This window comes from Saccopteryx leptura, chromosome 6 (assembly GCF_036850995.1).
Source record: "Saccopteryx leptura isolate mSacLep1 chromosome 6, mSacLep1_pri_phased_curated, whole genome shotgun sequence".
Classification (NCBI taxonomy): Eukaryota; Metazoa; Chordata; class Mammalia; order Chiroptera; family Emballonuridae; genus Saccopteryx; species Saccopteryx leptura.
In genome coordinates this window covers 127295224-127316837 of record NC_089508.1, presented here as the reverse complement: position 1 = coordinate 127316837, position 21614 = coordinate 127295224, and the positions used below count along the sequence as shown (strand labels likewise).

At 42.1% G+C, this 21614-nt stretch overlaps 1 protein-coding gene across 4 annotated transcripts in view; it reads right to left on the bottom strand.

Moving 5' to 3' along the window:
* CD276 (CD276 molecule) overlaps positions 1-21614 on the bottom strand; it is a 49288-nt gene that overhangs the window by 13351 nt on the left and 14323 nt on the right. For 2 of the 4 annotated variants that reach the window (XM_066342593.1, XM_066342594.1), the window contains one exon: positions 18619-18739. The exons of 1 other annotated variant lie outside the window; for it this stretch is intronic. In XM_066342593.1, coding sequence (XP_066198690.1) covers positions 18619-18685 — 67 coding nt within the window. In that variant the 5' untranslated portion in view covers positions 18686-18739. Of the gene's footprint in view, positions 1-18618; positions 18740-21238; positions 21361-21614 lie in introns of all 4 variants that reach the window. One more of the 4 variants, XM_066342595.1, reaches the window with a different exon arrangement.

Below are 21614 nucleotides of genomic sequence, written 5' to 3'. Positions count from 1 at the left end.
GCTTGAGCAAGGTTGCTGGCTTGGCTTGAGTGTAGGATCATAGACATGACAGTTGCCACTGGCTTGAAGCCCAAGGTCACTGGCTTGAGCAAGGGGTCACTCGCTCTGCTGTAACTCCCCGGTCAAGGCACATATGAGAAAGCAATCACTGAACAACTGAGGAGCTGCAACAAAGAATTGATGCTTCTCATTGCTCTCCCTTCCTGTCTGCCTGTCCCTGTCTGTGCCTATCTGTCCCTCCCTCTGACTCTCTCTCTGTCTCTGCCAAAAAAAAAAAAGAAAGAATCCAACAAATGAAGATAGTTTAAGGAGCCTCGGGGATAGGATCAAGCTTGCCGATATCCATAGCATAGGGGTACCAGAAGGAGAAGAGAGAGAACAAGACTTGAAAACCACCTGACCTGTGGTGGCACAGTGGATCAAGCTGAATTCCTCAACCTGTAATGCTGAGGTTGCCGTTTCAAAACCCTGGGCTTGCCCAGTCAAGGCACATATGGGAGTTGATGCTTCCTGCTCCTCCTCCCCCCTTCTCTCTCTCTCTCTCTCATCTAAGATGAATAAATAAAAATAATTTTTTAAAAAAAGACTTGAAAACCTATTTGAAGAAACAATGACAGAAAAATTCCCTAACTGAAGAAGAAAATAGAAATACAAGTCCAAGAAGCTCAGAGAGTACCAAACAAGATAAACTCAAAGAGACCCACACCAAGACACATCATAATTAAAATGCCAAAGATTAAACACAGAGAGAGAATGTTAAGAGCAGCAGGGAAAAAGCAGTTAGTTACCTATAAGGGAGCTTCCATAAGACTCTCAGCTGATTTTTCAAAAGATTCTTTTTTTTTATAGCTACCCAGCAAAGTTATCATTTAGAATCAAAGAACTGATAAAGAGCTTCCCAGACAAGAAAAGCTAAAGGAGTTCATTGTCACCTAACCAGTATTATATGAAATGTTAAATGGTCTTCTTTAAGAAAAAGAAGAAAGAATATGAATAACAACATGGCAATAACTTCATACCTATCAGCAATTACTTTAAGTATAAATGGATTAAATGCTCCAATGAAAAGGCACAGGTGGCTAAATGGATAACAAAACAAGACCCTTACATAGGCTGCTTATAAGAGACCCAGTTCAGATAGACACACACAGACTGAAAAGTAAAGGAATAGAACATTTTTTTCATGCAAATGAAATAAAAAAGCTGGGGTAGCAATACTTATCCCAGACAAAATAGACTTTAAAACAAAGGCTATTAAAAAGAGACAAAGAAAGACTCAGCAATTTCACTTTTGGGTATTTATCTGAAGAAATCCAAAACACTAATTTGAAAAGACATATGTACCCCTCTGTTCATTGCAGTGTCATTTATAATAACCTAGATATGGAAGCAACTTAAGTGCCCATCAATAGATGAAGGGATGAAGAAGTGGTGCATATATACAATGGAATATGACTCAACCATAATAAAAGAATAAAATCTTCCGTTTGTGGCAACCTAAATGGACCTAGACAGTATTATGCTAAGTGAAATAACTCAGAGAAAGACAAATACCATATGACTTCATTTACATGTGGAATCTAAAAAACAAAATGAACAAGGCCCTGGCCAGTTGGCTCAGCGGTAGAGCGTCGGCCTGGCGTGCGGGGGACCTGGGTTCGATTCCCGGCCAGGGCACATAGGAGAAGCACCCATTTGCTTCTCCACCCCCCCCTTCCTCTCTGTCTCTCTCTTCCCCTCCTGCAGCCAAGGCTCCATTGGAGCAAAGATGGCCCGGGCGCTGGGGATGGCTCCTTGGCCTCTGCCCCAGGCGCTAGAGTGGCTCTGGTTGCGGCAGAGCAACACCCCGGAGAGGCAGAGCATCGCCCCCTGGTGGGCAGAGCGTCGCCCCTGGTGGGCGTGCCGGGTGGATCCTGGTCGGGCACATGCGGGAGTCTGTCTGACTGTCTCTCCCCGTTTCCAGCTTCAGAAAAATACAAAAAAAAAAAAAAAAAAAGCAAAATGAACAAAAAACCAAAACACACATAAACTCAGACAGATACAGAGAACATTTTGATGGTTGCCAGCTGGTGAGGAGTTAGGAAGTTAGGTGTAAAAGGGGATGGGATTAAAAGTACAAATTATTAGTTACAAAATAGTCACAGGGATATAAAGTACAGCATAGGGAATATAGTCAATAATATTATAATAACTTTATGATGTTAGAAGGGTACAAGATTTATCAAGGTTATCACTTCATAAGTTTTATAACTGTCTAATCACTGTGTTGTACACCTGAAGCTGATATAAGTCAACCATACTGAATAGTAAAAATTACTTTAAAAAATAAAATTAGAGTGACGTCAGAGAAATGGTGCCGTGAGGAGCGCGACCAAAAAATCTCCCCAAAATTTCAACAAGTTCATCAACCAGAGACAGAAAAATCTATCCTTGGAGCGTCCGGGAGTTCCACACACTGAAGGCGAAGTGCTATCAACAAGACCACCCTCAGATGCTATTAAGAAAAAGGAAATTGAATATCATGGATACAAAAGATAGAGAAGTAGCACAGATAGATGAGGAAAAATCTATGGAGAAAAAATTTAATATATTGGAAAACTTGGAGTTAAATGACAGAGAATTTAAAATAGAAATCCTAAAAATACTCAGAGATATACAAGAAAACACAGAAAGGCAATTTAGGGAGCTCAGAAAACAACTCAACAAACACAAAGAATATATTACCAAGGAAATTGAAACTATAAAAACAAATCAAACAGAGATGAAAAACTCAATTCATGAACTGAAAAATGAGGTAACAAGCTTAGCAAATAGAACAGGTCAGAAAGAAGGTAGGATTAGTGACATAGAAGACAAGCAACTTCAGGCACAACAGAGAGAAGAAGAGAGAGACTCAAAAATTTAAAAAATGAGAAAGCCCTACAGGAATTGTCTGACTCCATCAAAAAGAATAACATAAGAATAATAGGTATATCAGAGGGAGAAGAGAGAGAAAATGGAATGGAGAATATATTCAAACAAATAATAGGTGAGAACTTCCCAAGCCTGTGGAAAGAACTAAAGCCTCAAATTCAAGAAGCAAACAGAACACCGAGTTTTTTTAACCACAACAAACCTACTCGGCAGATGACGTCAGAGTAATGGCGCGGTAGGAAGCGATACCGATAAATCTCCCCTAAAACTCAACAAGATCTTCAACCAGAAACAGAAAAATCTATCCTTGGAGCCTCCAGATGTTTCGCAATACACCCAAAGGTATGGTCGAGCAAAAAATTGGCTAAATATATAATCAAACCCCGAAGGAAATAGGAAGTAAGAAATGCTCCGCCTTCCTCACTAACCTAAACAGGGCGGCTTTCACTGGGAACTGAGAATATAGAAACTAAGGCGGGCAAAGGGGGTGAATAGATCCAGGCCGCGGCACAAACGGCCGAACCAGGCTGTGACACGGAGATCCAAGCGGAGGAAAAACTGTTCCTGTGGCAACCCAGGCAATACACACTAACACTCGCGCCAAACCCAGACAAAGAAAGACAAGTGGGGCAGCCATTTTCCCGGGTCCCCTGGTCAGCGCGCGCAGATAGTGGGCGAGAGATTCCTTCCAAAGCCCCAGAAGTGGGCGCCCGTGTTGTCGCACAGAGAGGCAGAGTCAGAGGCCTTTGTGTGGGCCGAAGGCGGAATCTCCGGACCGCCCCAGTGGCCTGGGAAAGCCGTGCATGGGGAGGGGGCGAGAACTAATTCCAACACTGGAACTTTTCCGTGCGGGTGGGGGTTTCACTCAGAGGGTGAGGCGGCCGGCCTGATATCCTGGTCTGCGCACGCAGATAGTGAGCGAGAGTTTCCTCCAAGCACCCCGGGAGTGGGCGCCCGCCCATGTTACCAGACACAATGGCAGAGCCAGAGGTCTTTGAGTGGGTGGAAGCCCCGCCTGATTATGCTAGCAGCTCTGACTGACTGAGCCTTACCCAGAGCCCTGTGCTGAGTGGGAATAGAGTGGGGACTTGCCAGCTCTTTGAGCCTCTTACTATCCAGGCAGAGGCAGCAGCAACCCCATAGCTGGATTATCAGGCTACTAATTGAGGAAGGAAAGACTAGGAGAGAGGCTCCAGGAACATGGACTCTATCACTGGCGGAGCCTATAAATGCTAATGAGCCTTGACTGCCAACGAGACTAAAGCACAATACATGACATCGCCATAGAGACTTATCAGCTGCAAACCTCTACATGAGCGTGCCAAAGGGGCAGAACCCAGGGTACAGAGTCACTGACCAGGAAGAGGGAGAGAAAAGAAAAAGCAAGAAGATAACCTCTCAAAATCAAGAATAATACGCAGACTTTATAACCTATCCCATTTTATTATATTTGTTCGTTTTGTTTCTCTTATCTTCATTCTTGATGTTTTTTTTTTTTCTTCCTCCAATTTGGTCGTTTAATTCTCTGCCGGTCTTACTCTCTCCTCTCCTTGAACTACACTACCCATAAGTGTTACATCTCCCATTATCTTTTCTTTCTTCTTCCTTTCTCTCTATGAGGGTTGCACTCCAAAACCCTTAACTCTCTCTCTCTCTCTCCTGTTTTTTCTTCTTTTAGTGGTTCCCTCTTTTTTTCTCTCTCTCTCTCTTTCTTTTCTCCCTCTATATTAGTTTCTTCCTTTCTCCTTTACGTCTCCTCTCATTCAAACCTCAATAACGAACAATATCTTATCTGGGACTCAAACTTATGTTTGTGGCATTTTGGGGGGTTTTTACTTCACCTTTTTAACACACTAGAAGTGCTCCCATCCCTGGCTCTCCATTTTATCTAGTTCTTGTTCCACTAAATACAATAGTAATTTTTTAATTTGTCCCCCCATTTTCCTGTTTCCCTCTTATTCTTCTCATCATAACTCTTAGTCAACCAACACCTAAAAGCAAATCATTTTATTCTTGACCCAAATTTTTTTCTTATTTGCTTTTTGTGGGTCCATACACCCTTTTTTTTTCTTTTTTCTTTTTTCTTTTTTTTTTTTTTTTTTTGCTCCTTTATTAATTCTCCTCAATTCAGGCCCTCCATTACAGGCATTGTTTGTTCTATTTAGTACAATATAATTCACAGTTCACCACAAGATTTTCTAGAAAGAGGGGAGAGGAGAGGAGAGGAAAAAAGGAGGAGGGGGAATAATTTCCTTTTTTTTTTATTTTAATTTTATTTTATTTATCTTTATTTCAGTATTAATTTTTTTTAAAAAAAAAACAACTCTTTTCAATTTTTTTAACTTTTTATTCTTTATTAAATCTCATTAATACTATCAACAAAACCACCCTTAGATCCCATTAAGGAAGAGAAAATCAAATATCGTGGATACAAAAGAAAGAGAAGTAGCACAGATAGATGAGGAAAAATCTATGGAGAAAAAATTTAATATATTGGAAACCTTGGAGCTAAATGACAGAGAATTTAAGATAGAAATCGTAAAAATCCTCAGAGATATACAAGAAAACACAGAAAGGCAATTTAGGGAGTTCAGAAAACAACTCAAAGAACACAAAAAATATATTTCCAAGGAAATTGAAACTATAAAAACAAATCAAACAGAAATGAAAAACTCAATTCACGAGCTGAAAAACGAGGTAACAAGCTTAGCTAATAGAACAGCCAGATAGAAGAGAGGATTAGTGAAATAGAAGACAAGCAACTTGAGGCACAACAGAGAGAAAAAGAAAGAGACTCAAAAATTTAAAAAAATGAGATAGCCCTACAAGAATTATCTGACTCCATCAAAAAGAATAACATAAAAATAATAGGTATATCAGAGGGAGAAGAGAGAGAAAATGGAATGGAGAACATACTCAAACAAATAATAGATGAGAACTTCCCAAGCCTGTGGAAAGAACTAAAGCCTCAAATTCAAGAAGCAAACAGAACTCTGAGTTTTCTTAACCCCAACAAACCTACTCCAAGGCACATCATAATGAAATTGGCACAAACCAACGGCAAAGAAAAAATTCTCAAGGCAGCCAGGGAAAAGAAGAATACAACATATAAAGGAAGGCCCATTAGATTATCATCAGATTTCTCAGCAGAAACTCTACAAGCTAGAAGAAGTGGACCCCAATATTTAAAGTCCTGAAAGAGAGGAACTTTCAGCCACGAATACTATACCCATCAAAGCTATTTTTCAAATATGAAGGAGAAATAAAAACATTCACAGATACAGAAAAGATGAGGGAATTTATCTTCAGAAAACCTCCACACCAGGAATTACTAAAGGGGGTTCTCCAATCAGATACAAAGAACAAAATAAACAAAGCCACAAGTAAAAGCTCCAAGAAGAACACAATAAAACCAAATTTAAACTGTGACAACAACAAAAAGAAAGGGGGGGGAGAGGATGGAGATTAACAGTAGCAAAGGATGATGGAGTGCAAAAGTACTCACAAAATAGTGCACTACAATGAACAGGGTAGGAACCCTTTCATTACTTAAAGGTAACCACCATTGAAAAAACCACCACAGAAGCACATGAGATAAAAAAGATAGCAACAGAGGAAAGATGTATGGAATACAACCAAATAAAAACAAAAGATAAAAAAAATAAAGAGAAGGATCAAACAAGACACAAAACTAACAGAAAGCAATATATAAAATGGCAATAGGGAACTCACAAGTGTCAATAATTACACTAAATGTAAACGGATTAAACTCACTAATAAAAAGGCACAGAGTAGCAGAATGGATTAAAAAAGAAAATCCAACTGTATGCTGCCTACAGGAAACTCATCTAAGTAACAAGGATAAAAACAAATTCAAAGTGAAAGGCTGGAAAACAATGCTCCAAGCAAATAACATCCAAAAAAAAGCAGGCACAGCAATACTCATATCTGATAATGCTGACTACAAGACAGCAAAAGTACTCAGAGACAAAAATGGCCATTTCATAATGGCTAAATGGACACTGAATCAAGAAGACATAACAATTCTTAATATATATGCACCAAACCAAGGAGCACCAAAATATATAAGACAGCTACTTATTGACCTTAAAACAAAAACTGACAAAAATACAATCATACTTGGAGACCTCAATACACCGCTGACGGCTCTAGATCGGTCATCCAAACAGAGAATCAACAAAGATAGAGTGGCTTAAGCCAAACACTAAAGCACCTGGATATGATAGACATCTACAGAACATTTCATCCCAAAGTGACTGAGTATACATTTTTTTTCCAGTGTACATGGAACATCCTCAAGAATTGACCATATGTTGGGCCACAAAAACAACATCAGCAAATTCAGAAAAATCAAAGTTGTACCAAGCATATTATCTGATCATAAAGCCTTGAAACTAGAATTCAACTGCAAAAAAGAGGAAAAAATCCCACAAAAATGTGGAAACTAAACAACATACTTTTAAAAAATGAATGGGTCAAAGAAGAAATAAGTGCAGAGATCAAAAGATATATACAGACTAATGAAAATGACAATACGACATATCAGAATCTATGGGATGAAGCAAAAGCAGTGATAAGAGGGAAGTTCATATCACTTCAGGCATATATGAACAAACAAGAGAGAGCCCAAGTGAAACACTTAACTTCACACCTTAAGGAACTAGAAAAAGAAGAACAAAGACAATCCAAAACCAGCCGAAGAAAGGAGATAATAAAAATCAGAGCAGAAATAAATGAAATAGAGAACAGAAAAACTATAGAAAAAATTAATAGAACAAGAAGCTGGTTCTTTGAAAAGATCAACAAAATTGACAAACCCTTGGCAAGACTTACCAAGGAAAAAAGAGAAAGGACTCATATAAACAAAATCCAAAATGAAAGAGGAGAAATCACCATGGACACCATAGATATACAAAGAATTATTGTAGAATACTATGAAAAACTTATGCCACTAAATTCAACAACCTAGAAGAAATGGATAAATTCCTAGAACAATACAACCTTCCTAGACTGAGTCAAGAAGAAGCAGAAAGCCTAAACAGACCTATTAGTAGAGAAGAAATAGAAAAAACCATTAAAAACCTCCCCAAGGCCCTGGCCGGTTGGCTCAGCGGTAGAGCGTCGGCCTGGCGTGCGGGGGACCCGGGTTCGATTCCCGGCCAGGGCACATAGGAGAAGCGCCCATTTGCTTCTCCACCCCCCCCCCTCCTTCCTCTCTGTCTCTCTCTTCCCCTCCCGCAGCCGAGGCTCCATTGGAGCAAAGATGGCCCGGGCGCTGGGGATGGCTCCTTGGCCTCTGCCCCAAGCACTGGAGTGGCTCTGGTCACGGCAGAGCAACGCCCTGGAGGGGCAGAGCGTCGCCCCCTGTTGGGCAGAGCGTCGCCCCTGTTGGGCATGCCAGGTGGATCCCGGTCGGGCGCATGCAGGAGTCTGTCTGACTATCTCTCCCCGTTTCTGGCTTCAGAGGGATACAAAAAAAAAAAAAAAAAAAACCTCCCCAAAAATAAAAGTCCAGGCCCTGACAGCTATACCAGCAAATTTTATCAAACATTCAAAGACTTGGTTCCTATTCTACTCAAAGTCTTCCAAAAATTGAAGAAGAAGCAATACTTCCAAACACATTTTATGAGGCCAACATAACCCTCATACCAAAACCAGGCAAGGATGGCACAAAAAAAGAAAACTACAGACCAATATCTCTAATGAATACAGATGCTAAAATACTAAACAAAATACTAGCAAATCGAATACAACAACATATTAAAAAAATAATACATCATGATCAAGTGGGATTCATCCCAGAATCTCAAGGATGGTTCAACATACGTAAAATGGTTAATGTAATATACCATATCAACAAAACAAAGAACAAAAACCACATGATCTTATCAATAGACGCAGAAAAGGCTTTCGATAAAATACAACACAATTTTATGTTGAAGACTCTCAACAAAATGGGTACAGAAGGAAAATATCTCAACATGATAAAGGCCATATATGATAAACCATCAGCTAACATCATATTAAATGGCACTAAACTGAAGGCTTTCCCCCTTAAATCAGGAACAAGACAGGGTTGTCCACTCTCTCCAGTCTTATTTAATGTGGTACTAGAGGTTCTAGCCAGAGCAATCAGACAAGACAAAGAAATAAAAGGCATCCATATCGGAAAAGAAGAAGTAAAGGTATCACTTTTTGCAGATGATATGATCCTATACATTGAAAACCCCAAAGAATCCACAAAAAGATTACTAGAAACAATAAGCCAATAGAGTAAGGTCGCAGTATACAAAATTAACATACAGAAGTCAATAGCCTTTCTATATGCCAACAATGAAACAACTGAGAACGAACTCAAAAGAATAATCCCCTTCACGATTGCAACAAAAAAAATAAAATACTTAGGAATAAACATAACAAAGAATGTAAAGGACTTATATAATGAAAACTATAAACCATTGTTAAGGGAAATCGAAAAAGATATAATGAGATGGAAGAATATACCTTGTTCTTGGTTAGGAAGAATAAATATAATCAAGATGGCCATATTACCCAAAGCAATATACAAATTTAATGCAATTCCCATCAAAATTCCAATGACATTTTTTAAAGAAATAAAGCAAAAAATCATCAGATTTATATGGAACTATAAAAAACCCCGAATAGCCAAAGCAATCCTAAAGAAAAAGAATGAAGCTGCAGGCATTACAATACCTGACTTCAAACTATATTATAGAGCCATGACAATCAAAACAGCATGGTATTGGCAGAAAAATAGACACTCAGACCAATGGAACAGAATAGAAAACCCAGAAATAAAACCACATATATATAGTCAAATAATTTTTGATAAAGGGGCCAACAACATACAATGGAGAAAAGAAAGCCTCTTCAACAAATGGTGCTGGGAAAACTGGAAAGCCACATGCAAAAGAATGAATATGGACTACAGTTTGTCCCCCTGTACTAAAATTAACTCAAAATAGATCAAAGATCTAAACATAAGATCTGAAACAATTAAGTACATAGAAGAAGACATAGGTACTAAACTCATGGACCTGGGTTTTAAAGAGCATTTTATGAATTTGACTCCAAAGGCAAGAGAAGTGAAGGCAAAAATTAATGAATGGGACTACATCAGACTAAGAAGTTTTCGCTCAGCAAGAGAAACTAATAACAAAATAAACAGACAGCCAACTAAATGGGAAATGATATTTTCAAACAACAGCTCAGATAAGGGCCTAATATCCAAAATATACAAAGAACTCATAAAACTCACAACAAAGAAACAATCCAATAAAAAAATGGGAAGAGGACATGAACAGACACTTCTCCCAGAAAGAAATACAAATGGCCAAGAGATATATGAAAAGATGCTCATCTTCTTTAGTTATTAGAGAAATGCAAATCAAAACTGCAATGAGATACCACCTCACACCTGTTAGATTAGCTATTATCAACAAGACAGGTAATAGCAAATGTTGGAGAGGCTGTGGAGCAAAAGGAACCCTCATTCACTGTTGGTGGGAATGTAAAGTAGTACAACCATTATGGAAGAAAGTATGGTGGTTCCTCAAAAAACTGAAAATAGAACTACCTTATGACCCAGCAATCCCTCTACTGGGTATATACCCCCAAAACTCAGAAACATTGATACGTAAAGACACATGCAGCCCCATGTTCATTGCAGCATTGTTCACAGTGGCCCGGACATGGAAACAACCAAAAAGCCCATCAATAGATGACTGGATAAAGAAGATGTGGCACATATACACTATGGAATACTACTCAGCCATAAGAAATGATGACATTGGATCATTTACAGCAAAATGGTGGGATCTTAATAACATTATACGAAGTGAAATAAGTAAATCAGAAAAAAACCAGGAACTGTATTATTCCATACGTAGGTGGGACATAAAAGTGAAACTAAGAGACATTGATAGGAGTGTGGTGGTTACGGGGGGAGGGGGGAGAGGGAGAGGGAAAGGGTGAGGGGGAGGGGTACAAAGAAAACTAGATAGAAGGTGACAGAGGACAATCTGACTTTGGGTGATGGGTATGCAACATAAGTGAACGACAAGATAACCTGGGCTTGTTATCTTTGAATATATGTATCCTGATTTATTGATGTTGCCTCATTAAAAAAATAAAATTATTTTTAAAAAATAAAACCTACTCCAAGTCACATCATAATGAAAATGGCACAAACCAATGACAAAGAAAAAATTCTCAAGGCAGCCAGGGAAAAGAAGAATACAACATATAAAGGAAGGCCTATTAGATTATCATCAGATTTTTCAACAGAAACTCTACAAGCTAGAAGAGAGTGGACCTCAATATTTAAAGTCCTGAAAAAGAGAAACTTTCAGCCAAGAATACTATACCCATCAAAGCTATCCTTCAAATACGAAGGAGAAATAAAAACATTCACAAATACAGAAAAGATGAGGGAATTTATCATCAGAAAACCCCCACTCCAGGAAATACTAAAGGGGGTTTTCCAACCAGATTCAAAGAACAAAACAAAACAAAACCACAAGTAAAAGCTCCACCAAGAACACAATAAAACCAAATTTAAACTGTGACAACAAAAGCAAAAAAAAAGGGGAGAGGACGGAGATTAACAGTAGCAAAGGACAATGGAGTGCAGCAGTACTCACAAAATAGTGCACTACAATGAACAGGGTAGGAGCCCTTTTCATTACTTAACGATAACCACCCTTGGAAAACCACCACAGAAGCACATGACTTAAAAAAGGTAGCAACAGAGGAAAGAAGTATGGAATACAAACAAACAAAAACAAATGATAGAAAAACAAAAGAGAAGAATCAAACAAGACACAAAACTAACAGAAAGCAATTGATAAAATGGCAATAGGGAATCCACAAGTGTCAATAATTACACTAAATGTAAACGGATTAAACTCACCAATAAAAAGACACAGAGTAGCAGAATGGATTAAAAAAGAAAATCCAACTGTATGCTGCCTACAAGAAACACATCTAAGCAACAAGGATAAAAACAAATTCAAAGTGAAAGGCTGGAAAACAATACTCCAGCAAATAACAAATAACATGGAAAAAAAAGCAGGTGTAGCAATGCTCATATCTAATAATGCTGACTACAAGACAGAAAAAGTACTCAGAGACAAAAATGGCCATTTCATAATGATTAAGGGGACACTGAATCAAGAAGACATAACAATCCTTAATATATATGCACCAAACCAAGGAGCACCAAAATATATAAGACAGCTACTTATTGACCTAAAAACAAAAACTGACAAAAATATAATCATACTTAGAGACCTCAATACACCGCTGACAGCTCTAGATCAGTCATCCAAACAGAGAATCAATAAATATATATTGGCCTTAAACAAAACACTACAGCACCTAGATATGATAGATAGCTACAGGACACTTCATCCCAAAGCAACAGAGTATACATTTTTCTCTAGTGTACATGCAACAGTCTCAAGAATTGACCATATGTTGGGCCACAAAAACAACATCAGCAAATTCAGAAAAATTGAAATTGTACCAAGCATATTTTCTGATCATAAAGCCTTGAAACTAGAATTCAACTGCAAAAAGAGGGAAAAAAACCCACAAAAATGTGGAAACTAAACAACATACTTTTAAAAAATGAATGGGTCAAAGAAGAAATAAGTGCAGAGATCAAAAGATATATACAGACTAATGAAAATGACAATACGACATATCAGAATCTATGGGATACAGCAAAAGGAGTAATAAGAGGGAAGTTCATATCACTTCAGGCATATATGAACAAACAAGATAGAGCCCAAGTGAAACACTTAACTTCACACCTTAAGGAACTAGAAAAAGAAGAACAAAGACAACCCAAAACCAGCTGAAGAAAGGAGATAATAAAAATCAGAGCAGAAATAAATGAAATAGAGAACAGAAAAACTATAGAAAAAATTAATAAAACAAGGAGCTGGTTCTTTGAAAAGATCAACAAAATTGACAAACCCTTGGCAAGACTTACCAAGGAAAAAAGAGAAAGGACTCATATAAACAAAATCCAAAATGAAAGAGGAGAAATCACCACAGACATCATAGATATACAAAGAATTATTGTAGAATACTATGAAAAACTATATGCCACCAAATTCAACAATCTAGAAGAAATGGATAAATTCCTAGAACAATACAACCTTCCTAGACTGAGTCATGAAGAAGCAGAAAGCCTAAACAGACCAATAAGCAGGGAGGAAATAGAAAAAACTATTAAAAACCTCCCCAAAAATAAAAGTCCAGGCCCAGATGGTTATTCTAGTGAATTCTATCAAACATTCAAAGAAGATTTGGTTCCTATTCTACTCAAAGTCTTCCAAAAATTGAAGAAGAAGCAATACTTCCAAACACATTTTATGAGGCCAACATAACCCTCATACCGAAACCTGGCAAGGATGACACAAAAAAAGAAAACTACAGACCAATATCTCTAATGAATACAGATGCTAAAATACTAAACAGAATACTGGCAAATCAAATACAACAACATATTAAAAAAATACATCATGATCAAGTGGGATTCATCCCAGAATCTCAAGGATGGTTCAACATATGTAAAATGGTTAATGTAATACACCATATCAAAAAAAAAAAAAAAGAACAAGAACCACATGATCTTATCAATAGATGCAGAAAAGGCATTCGATAAAATACAGCACAACTTTATGTTTAAGACACTCAACAAAATGGGTATAGAAGGAAAATATCTCAACATGATAAAGGCCATATATGATAAACCATCAGCCAACATCATATTAAATGGCATAAAACTGAGGACTTTCCACCTTAAATCAGGAACAAGACAGTGTTATCCACTCTCTCCACTCTTATTTAACGTGGTGCTAGAAGTTCTGGCCAGAGCAATCAGACAAGACAAAGAAATAAAAGGCATCCATATCAGAAAAGAAGAAGTAAAGGTATCACTTTTTGCAGATGATATGATCCTATACATTGAAAACCCCAAAGAATCCACAAAAAGATTACTAGAAACAATAAACCAATACAGTAAGGTCGCAGGATACAAAATTAACATACAAAAGTCTATAGCTTTTCTATATGCCAACAATGAAATATTAGAAAATGAACTCAAAAAAATAATCCCCTTTACGATTGCAACAAAAAAAATAAAATACCTAGGAATAAACATAACAAAGAATGTAAAGGACCTATATTAATGAAAACTACAAAGCATTGTTAAGGAAAATCGACAAAGATACAATGAGATGGAAGAATATTCCTTGTTCTTCGATAGGAAAAATAAATACAATCAAAATGGCCATATTACCTAAAGCAATATACAAATTTACTGCAATTCCCATCAAAATTCCAATGACATTTTTTTAAAGAAATGGAACAAAAAATCATCAGATTTATATGGAATATAAAAAACCCCGAATAGCCAAAGCAATCCTAAAGAAAAAGAACGAAGCTGGGGGCATTATAATACCTGACATCAAACTATATTATAGAGCCACGACAATCAAAACAGCATGGTATTGGCAGAAAAATAGACACTCAGACCAATGGAACAGAATAAAAAGTCCAGAAATAAAACCACATATATATAGTCAAATAATTTTCGATAAAGGGGCCAACAACACACAATGGAGAAAAGAAAGCCTCTTCAACAAATGGTGCTGGGAAAACTGGAAAGCCACATGCAAAAGAATGAAACTCGACTATAGCTTGTCCCCTTGTACTAAAATTAATTCAAAATGGATCAAAGACCTAAATATAAGACCTGAAACAATAAAGTACATAGAAGAAGACATAGGTACTAAACTCATGGACCTGGGTTTTAAAGAACATTTTATGAACTTGACTCCAATGGCAAGAGAAGTGAGGGCAAAAATTAATGAATGGGACTCCATCAGACTAAAAAGTTTTTGCTCAGCAAGAGAAACTGACAACAAAATAAACAGACAGCCAACTAAATGGGAAATGATATTTTCAAACAACAGCTCAGATAAGGGCCTAATATCCAAAATATACAAAGAACTCATAAAACTCACAACAAACAAACAAACAATCCAATAAAAAAATGGGAAGAGGACATGAACAGACACTTCTCCCAGAAAGAAATACAAATGGCCAACAGATATATGAAAAGATGCTCATCTTCATTAGTTATTAGAGAAATGCAAATCAAAACTACAATGAGATACCACCTCACACCTGTTAGATTCGCTATTATCAACAAGACAGGTAATAGCAAATGTTGGAGAGATGTGGAGAAAAAGAAACCCTCATTCACTGTTGGTGGGAATGTAAAGTAGTACAACCATTATGGAAGAAAGTATGGTGGTTCCTCAAAAAACTGAAAATAGAACTACCTTATGACCCAGCAATCCCTCTACTGGGTATATACCCCCAAAACTCAGAAACATTTATACGTAAAGACACATGCAGCCCCATGTTCATTGCAGCATTGTTCACAGTGACCAAGACATGGAAACAACCAAAAAGCCCTTCAATAGAAGACTGGATAAAGAAGATGTGGCACATATACACTATGGACTACTCAGCCATAAGAAATGATGACATCGGATCATTTACAACAAAATGGTGGGATCTTGATAACATTATACAGAGTGAAATAAGTAAATCAGAAAAAAACAAGAACTACATGATTCCATATATTGGTGGGACATAAAAATGAAACTAAGAGACATTGACAAGAGTGTGGTGGTTACTGGGGGAGGGGGGGCGGCGCGGGAGGGAAGGAAGGAGAGAGGAAGGGAGAGGGGGAGGGGCACAAAGAAAACTAGATAGAGGGTGACAGAGGACAATCTGACTTTGGGTGATGGGTATGCAACATAACTGAATGAGAAGATAACCTGGACATGTTTTCTTTGAATATATGTACCCTGATTTATTTTTTTTTTATTTTTATTTTTTTTGTATTTTTCTGAAGCTGGAAACGGGGAGAGACAGTCAGACAGACTCCCTCATGCGCCCGACCGGGATTCACCCGGCACGCCCACCAGGGGCGACGCTCTGCCCACCAGGGGGCGATGCTCTACCCCTCCGGGGGGCGTCGCTCTGCCATGACCAGAGCCACTCCAGCGCCTGGGGCAGAGGCCAAGGAGCCATCCCCAGCGCCCGGGCCATCTTTGCTCCAATGGAGCCTTGGCTGCGGGAGGGGAAGAGAGAGACAGAGAGGAAGGAGGGGGGGGGTGGAGAAGCAAATGGGCGCTTCTCCTATGTGCCCTGGCCGGGAATCGAACCCGGGTCCCCCGCACGCCAGGCCGACGCTCTACCGCTGAGCCAACCGGCCAGGGCCTACCCTGATTTATTGATGTCACCCCATTAACATTAATAAAAATTTATTTATAAAAAAATAAAATAAGGCCCTGGCCGGTTGGCTCAGCAGTAGAGCGTCGGCCTGGCGTGCGGGGGACCCGGGTTCGATTCCCGGCCAGGGCACATAGGAGAAGCGCCCATTTGCTTCTCCACCCCCCCCCTCCTTCCTCTCTGTCTCTCTCTTCCCCTCCCGCAGCCAAGGCTCCATTGGAGCAAAGATGGCCCGGGCGCTGGGGATGGCTCCTTGGCCTCTGCCCCAGGCGCTGGAGTGGCTCTGGTCATGGCAGAGCGACGCCCCCCGGAGGGGTAGAGCATCGCCCCCTGGTGGGCAGAGCGTCGCCCCTGGTGGGCGTGCCGGGTGAATCCCGGTCGGGCGCATGAGGGAGTCTGTCTGACTGTCTCTCCCCGTTTCCAGCTTCAGAAAAATACAAAATAATAATAATAATAATAATAATAAAATAAAATAAAATAAAATTAGGCCCTGGCCAAATGGCTCAGTGGTAGAGCATCAGCCCAGTGTGTGGATGTTCTGGGTTTGATTCCTGGTCAGGACACACAGAAGCGCCCATCTGCTTCTACCCCCCTCCCATCTTCTCCTCCCACAGCCATGGCTCAATTGGTTTAAGCAAGTTGGCCTTGGGTGCTGAGGATGGCTCCCTGGAGCCTCTGGCCTCAGGCACTAAAAATAGCTCAGTTGCTGAGCAACATCCCAAGATGGACAAAGCGCTTGCTGGGTGGATACTGGTCTGGGCACATACAGGAGTCTGTCTCTCTGCCTACCCTGCTCTCACTTTAAATAAATAAATAAGTAAATAAAATTTTAAAAAGGAAAATGTGCCTGACATGCAAAGAACCAGTATAAGAGCTCCACATAGAGGTGACAACAGGTGGGAAGACTCTGAGCCAGCTCACTATGTGACAATACCAGGACGCTGTCAGGATAGCCAAGCAGCTGGATGGGAGAGCTTCATGACACTGGTGAGGGATTTGGGGTTTTCTAAGCACAGTGGGAAGTAATTAGTCAGGCATCACTTGAGTAACAAAGCAGAAAACTCTCTCTGGCTCCTCTGTGGAGGATGGATTAGGAGGCTAGTTCAGCGGTCCCTGGGAGAAGTAATGGTTTAGCTTCAGAGCGTAGCATTGGCAATGGGAAGAATGAGACAGATTCAAGGCTTATTTAGCAGGAAAAATGAACAAGACTTGCTGATGGGTTTGCGGTGAGGAGGACTTAAGGAATGTGGATTGCAGCAGCCCAGGTCCACTCCATCCTCAGGGGCAGGGACCCCTGCTCCACCCCTGCCCTCCACCCTGTGGATTTACCCTGTGCCTGTCCCACCCCATCACCTCTGCCATTCATCTCTACCCTGGCATTGCCATTTTTGGGTCATAGTTAGATTATGTGTGTGCTTTGGGTACCAGTAAAGCAGGCACATTGAAAACGTGTAAAAATCAAACAGTCCTGACACAAAACTTACTGACTACAACACTCATAGAGGTTTCTTGAATGTAGAAAAATAGCATTTTACAGTAGCATTTTTATTGTGAATTGCACACAGAGGGAGGGTATCATCCTCTCTCCAGTGCCCTGAGATCTCTCCCTTCAACCCCAGGTGACCCAGGCCAGTTCTGCAACTGGAGACCAACTGGACTAGGGTACCCCTTTTAAAAGGGGGAATTTGGGGGATGAAACCCGAGGCATCACTAGACAGTCCTTTCTCTGAGAAATAAGGGCAGTGGGAAGAGAGGCGCTTCGCCTTTTTTGCACTAGATGGCGCCAGACGCTCAACTTTGTCTTCCCCCCAACTCGCGGAGGCGGAAGGTGGTCCAGAGCCTCTAGAGGTACGGATTAGGATTTGAAGTTTATAAAGTGAGAATGTTATTATGAAAGGAGTTGCCATTGTGGAATGCCAGCTCTGTGCCTGAAGAGTTGGGAAGATTGACATCATTAATACAACACAAATGAGCACCTGTTATGCGGCTGGGACCAATCATGTTCTTTGAGCAGAGAGAGCAGTAGGAAAACGCACTGTACACTATGTCCAGTGGGGACAGGTGCTGGAGAGAGGCATGGAGCAAGGTCGTGGGAGAGCCTGGCTGAGGCAGTGATGTGTGACATGTTAGTGCCATTTTATAGGAGAGGATATGGGGGCTAAGAAATGCAGAATAAGTCACCTGTGGGATCCTGGATGTGGGGATGAAATGGACAACATACAGGGGGGAGTGGGAGGAGTTCCGCCAAACCCCCCCTCCATCCCCGACAGACTGATAGGTTCCACAGGACCCACGGAGAGAATCCAAGCCCCTCCCCACCACAGCCCCACGCTACACCTTCACCTGTGAGGCAGAACCACAGCGCTGCTACGGCGGTGGCCACACGCACACCTGGGCCAGGACTGCCCATCTTCCTCTGAGACCGCTGACAGCTGGGCTCCCTGTGGCGGAAGGCTGTCCCTGCCTGTGAGGAAGAGGAAGTGAGGCCTTCGTCTCAAAAGGTCTACCTCAGGCATGCTGGCCTCATCTCCCCTGGACCAGCTGGGGGCAAGGCTGCAGCACCAGCTGGGAGGTCCTCCCTTTCCACCGCCCACAAGGCTCCCTGTGATGCTGGCAAGAAAGAACTGAATTATGGGCAGGCTAAACCAGGGGAGGTGGCAGGACCCACTCTTTCCGAACAAGATGCAAATATAAGGAAAAGGAGACAAGCAGGGCAAAACTGGCCTGCTCAGGGCAAGGACATACTCAGATCAGTGTGGGAAGGCCACAACCAGACTTAGACACAGGCGGAGGGCCTTTACCCAGAAGGCAGAGGGGAGCCACCAATGACGCTGGAAGTGGAGAGAGGATATGGCCCAAGCTGCGCTCCCTGAAGGTTACTCTGAAGATGAGCTGGACAGAAGAGATGAAGCAGTTCTAGTGAAAGGGAAAAGACTGGAGGGTGTGGGGACAGAGAAAGGGAGTAGTCAGGGCCCACGCTTTGTGCCCAGTGACCAGGTGGGGTACTCAGTGAGACAAAAAACATAGAAAGGTTCGGTGCGGGGCATGTGATGTTAGCACAGTTTGTGCAGGGACTTCCAGGGGCCAATTCTAGGAGACAGCAGGGTGTATGAGAGTGAAGCCCAGACAAAGGGAACCATTTGCTAGTTTAATACATATAAACTGAGTGACCAAGACAGATCAGAAATGAAAAAGGCCAGGACTGGGGCTGACCGCCAAGGCTACAGTCAAGATTGAGCAAAAGGTTAGGTCTGTGGCCTCAGATCCAACACCCCTGGGTACAGCCCTGCTCCCAATCCTGGTTGTGCCTAAGGTGACCGACTTGTACCTTTTCCCTGTGGACCACAGCTGCTGCCCAATTGTTTGCTTCAAGCCACATAACCGGTGTTGATTTATGTGGATCAACACTGATTGGCAAGCCTATGAATGATTTCACATTCTCTGACTCCCGGGGCAGACAGGCTAAACTACTTGATCCCATTTTGTAAGAGAAAGAAAAATTAAAGCCCAGAAAAGTGATGTGACATCATATTGAGATGCTATTTGCCAGTTAGCACAGCTGAGAAGAATTTGAGTTCCGAAACACACCACCTGCCTTTCCACAGAGCAAAACTCAACAGCCATTAGCATCAGTTCCAATCAGAGGCTGCGGGCATCAACCCTTCTAATCCCAGCCAAGCACCCCCTGGGGCCCCCCCACACCCTGAAGTTGGGCTGAGGGACTCTCTCAGCCCAACCGGGTGCATCCTGCCAGCCCCCCTCCCAGCTGCCCACAGCGGGGAAGCCCTGAGCAGCCACTTCCTTCCCAGAGCTTTCAGTCCAAATCTGATGACTCAATGCCTCACCACCTGCTGACTCAGCAGCCTCCCCGCTCCATTCATAAAGGCATCCTTGGAGAGCACCACATCCTGCCTACAAGGGCCATCAGCCCACAGGAAGCTAGCGGCCTGCTGGCCTGCCTGCTCCCCAAGGAGGCACCCAGGGCCGAGGATGAAGAAGCTTCCGGGTTCTAAATCTCCCTTACTTGCTTTCAGCCCCAGAAAAACCAAGCCTGTTTCTTCTTCCTGGGCCCCTCCCTCACTGTCTCCCTGCTGCTCATTCCTGCCATTCCTGACCCTGACCCTCCTCAGTGGTCCTGCTATTCCACTCTGTCCCACCAGTAACTCCATCCTCTACATAGGACTGAAGACCTGCTCACGTCCTTCCCCCTGCTCAAGAACCTCCTGTGGCCGCCCATTTACTACTGATGTTGGCCCACAGTCCCCTACTCAGCACTCAAGACTTTTCTTAATGATGGTCACTGACCTCTATACATCAAGTTAATTCCTGCCCTGAGTTCTTTTTTTTTTTTTTTTTTTTATATATATATTTTTCTGAAGCTGGAAACAGGGAGAGACAGTCAGACAGACTCCCGCATGCGCCCGACCGGGATCCACCCGGCACGCCCACCATGGGGCGAAGCTCTGCCCACCAGGGGGCGATGCTCTGCCCATCCTGGGCGTCGCCATGTTGCGACCAGAGCCACTCTAGCGCCTGAGGCAGAGGCCACAGAGCCATCCCCAGCGCCCAGGCCATGTTTGCTCCAATGGAGCCTCGGCTGTGGGAGGGGAAGAGAGAGACAGAGAGGAAGGAGAGGGGGAGGGGTGGAGAAGCAAATGGGCGCTTCTCCTGTGTGCCCTGGCCGGGAATCGAACCTGGGACTTCTGCATGCCAGGCCGACGCTCTACCACTGAGCCAACTGGCCAGGGCGCCCTGAGTTCTTACTCCCCGGGGTCTCTCTGGGAATGTAGGGGACCAGGGAGCACCTCTATCCTGATCAGACCTACCAGGGCTCCCTGAAGGCCAAGCTGCCCTTCCCCCCAGTGGAAGAATGAGGGGCCTCCCGGGGCAGGTGCTGGGCTTGCTCCCTTTGACTCCTTTCCTAGACTCTGGACCCAGGACCATTCCCACCTGCGCAGCTTACCCTGAGAAAACCTGAGAACTGCACAGCACCCAGGGGCTCCACCACAGCAGCCAGGCCCAGAAGCAGAGACAGGAAGGAACACACCCGTCAGAGAAGCATGCTGCTCAGAGATGGGAGCCTGCCTGGGATGGAAGCCAGTCATTGCCCTTGGGGACGGCAGGGCCACCGCCCAGTACACAGAGCCCATCTCCAGGCCAAGGACCTCAGACTGCACTCATTGGCACCGCCCTGTCCATCTTTCCTACAAAGGGGAATTCTGGCTCCCAGGGCAGACCTGCCCAGCAGTCAGCATGTGCTACACCTCCCAGTGAGTTAGTCATCAACCAGCCAGCCAGCCCTCCCTCCTGCTGCTCCTCCTTCTCCCCTAGCCCAGTCC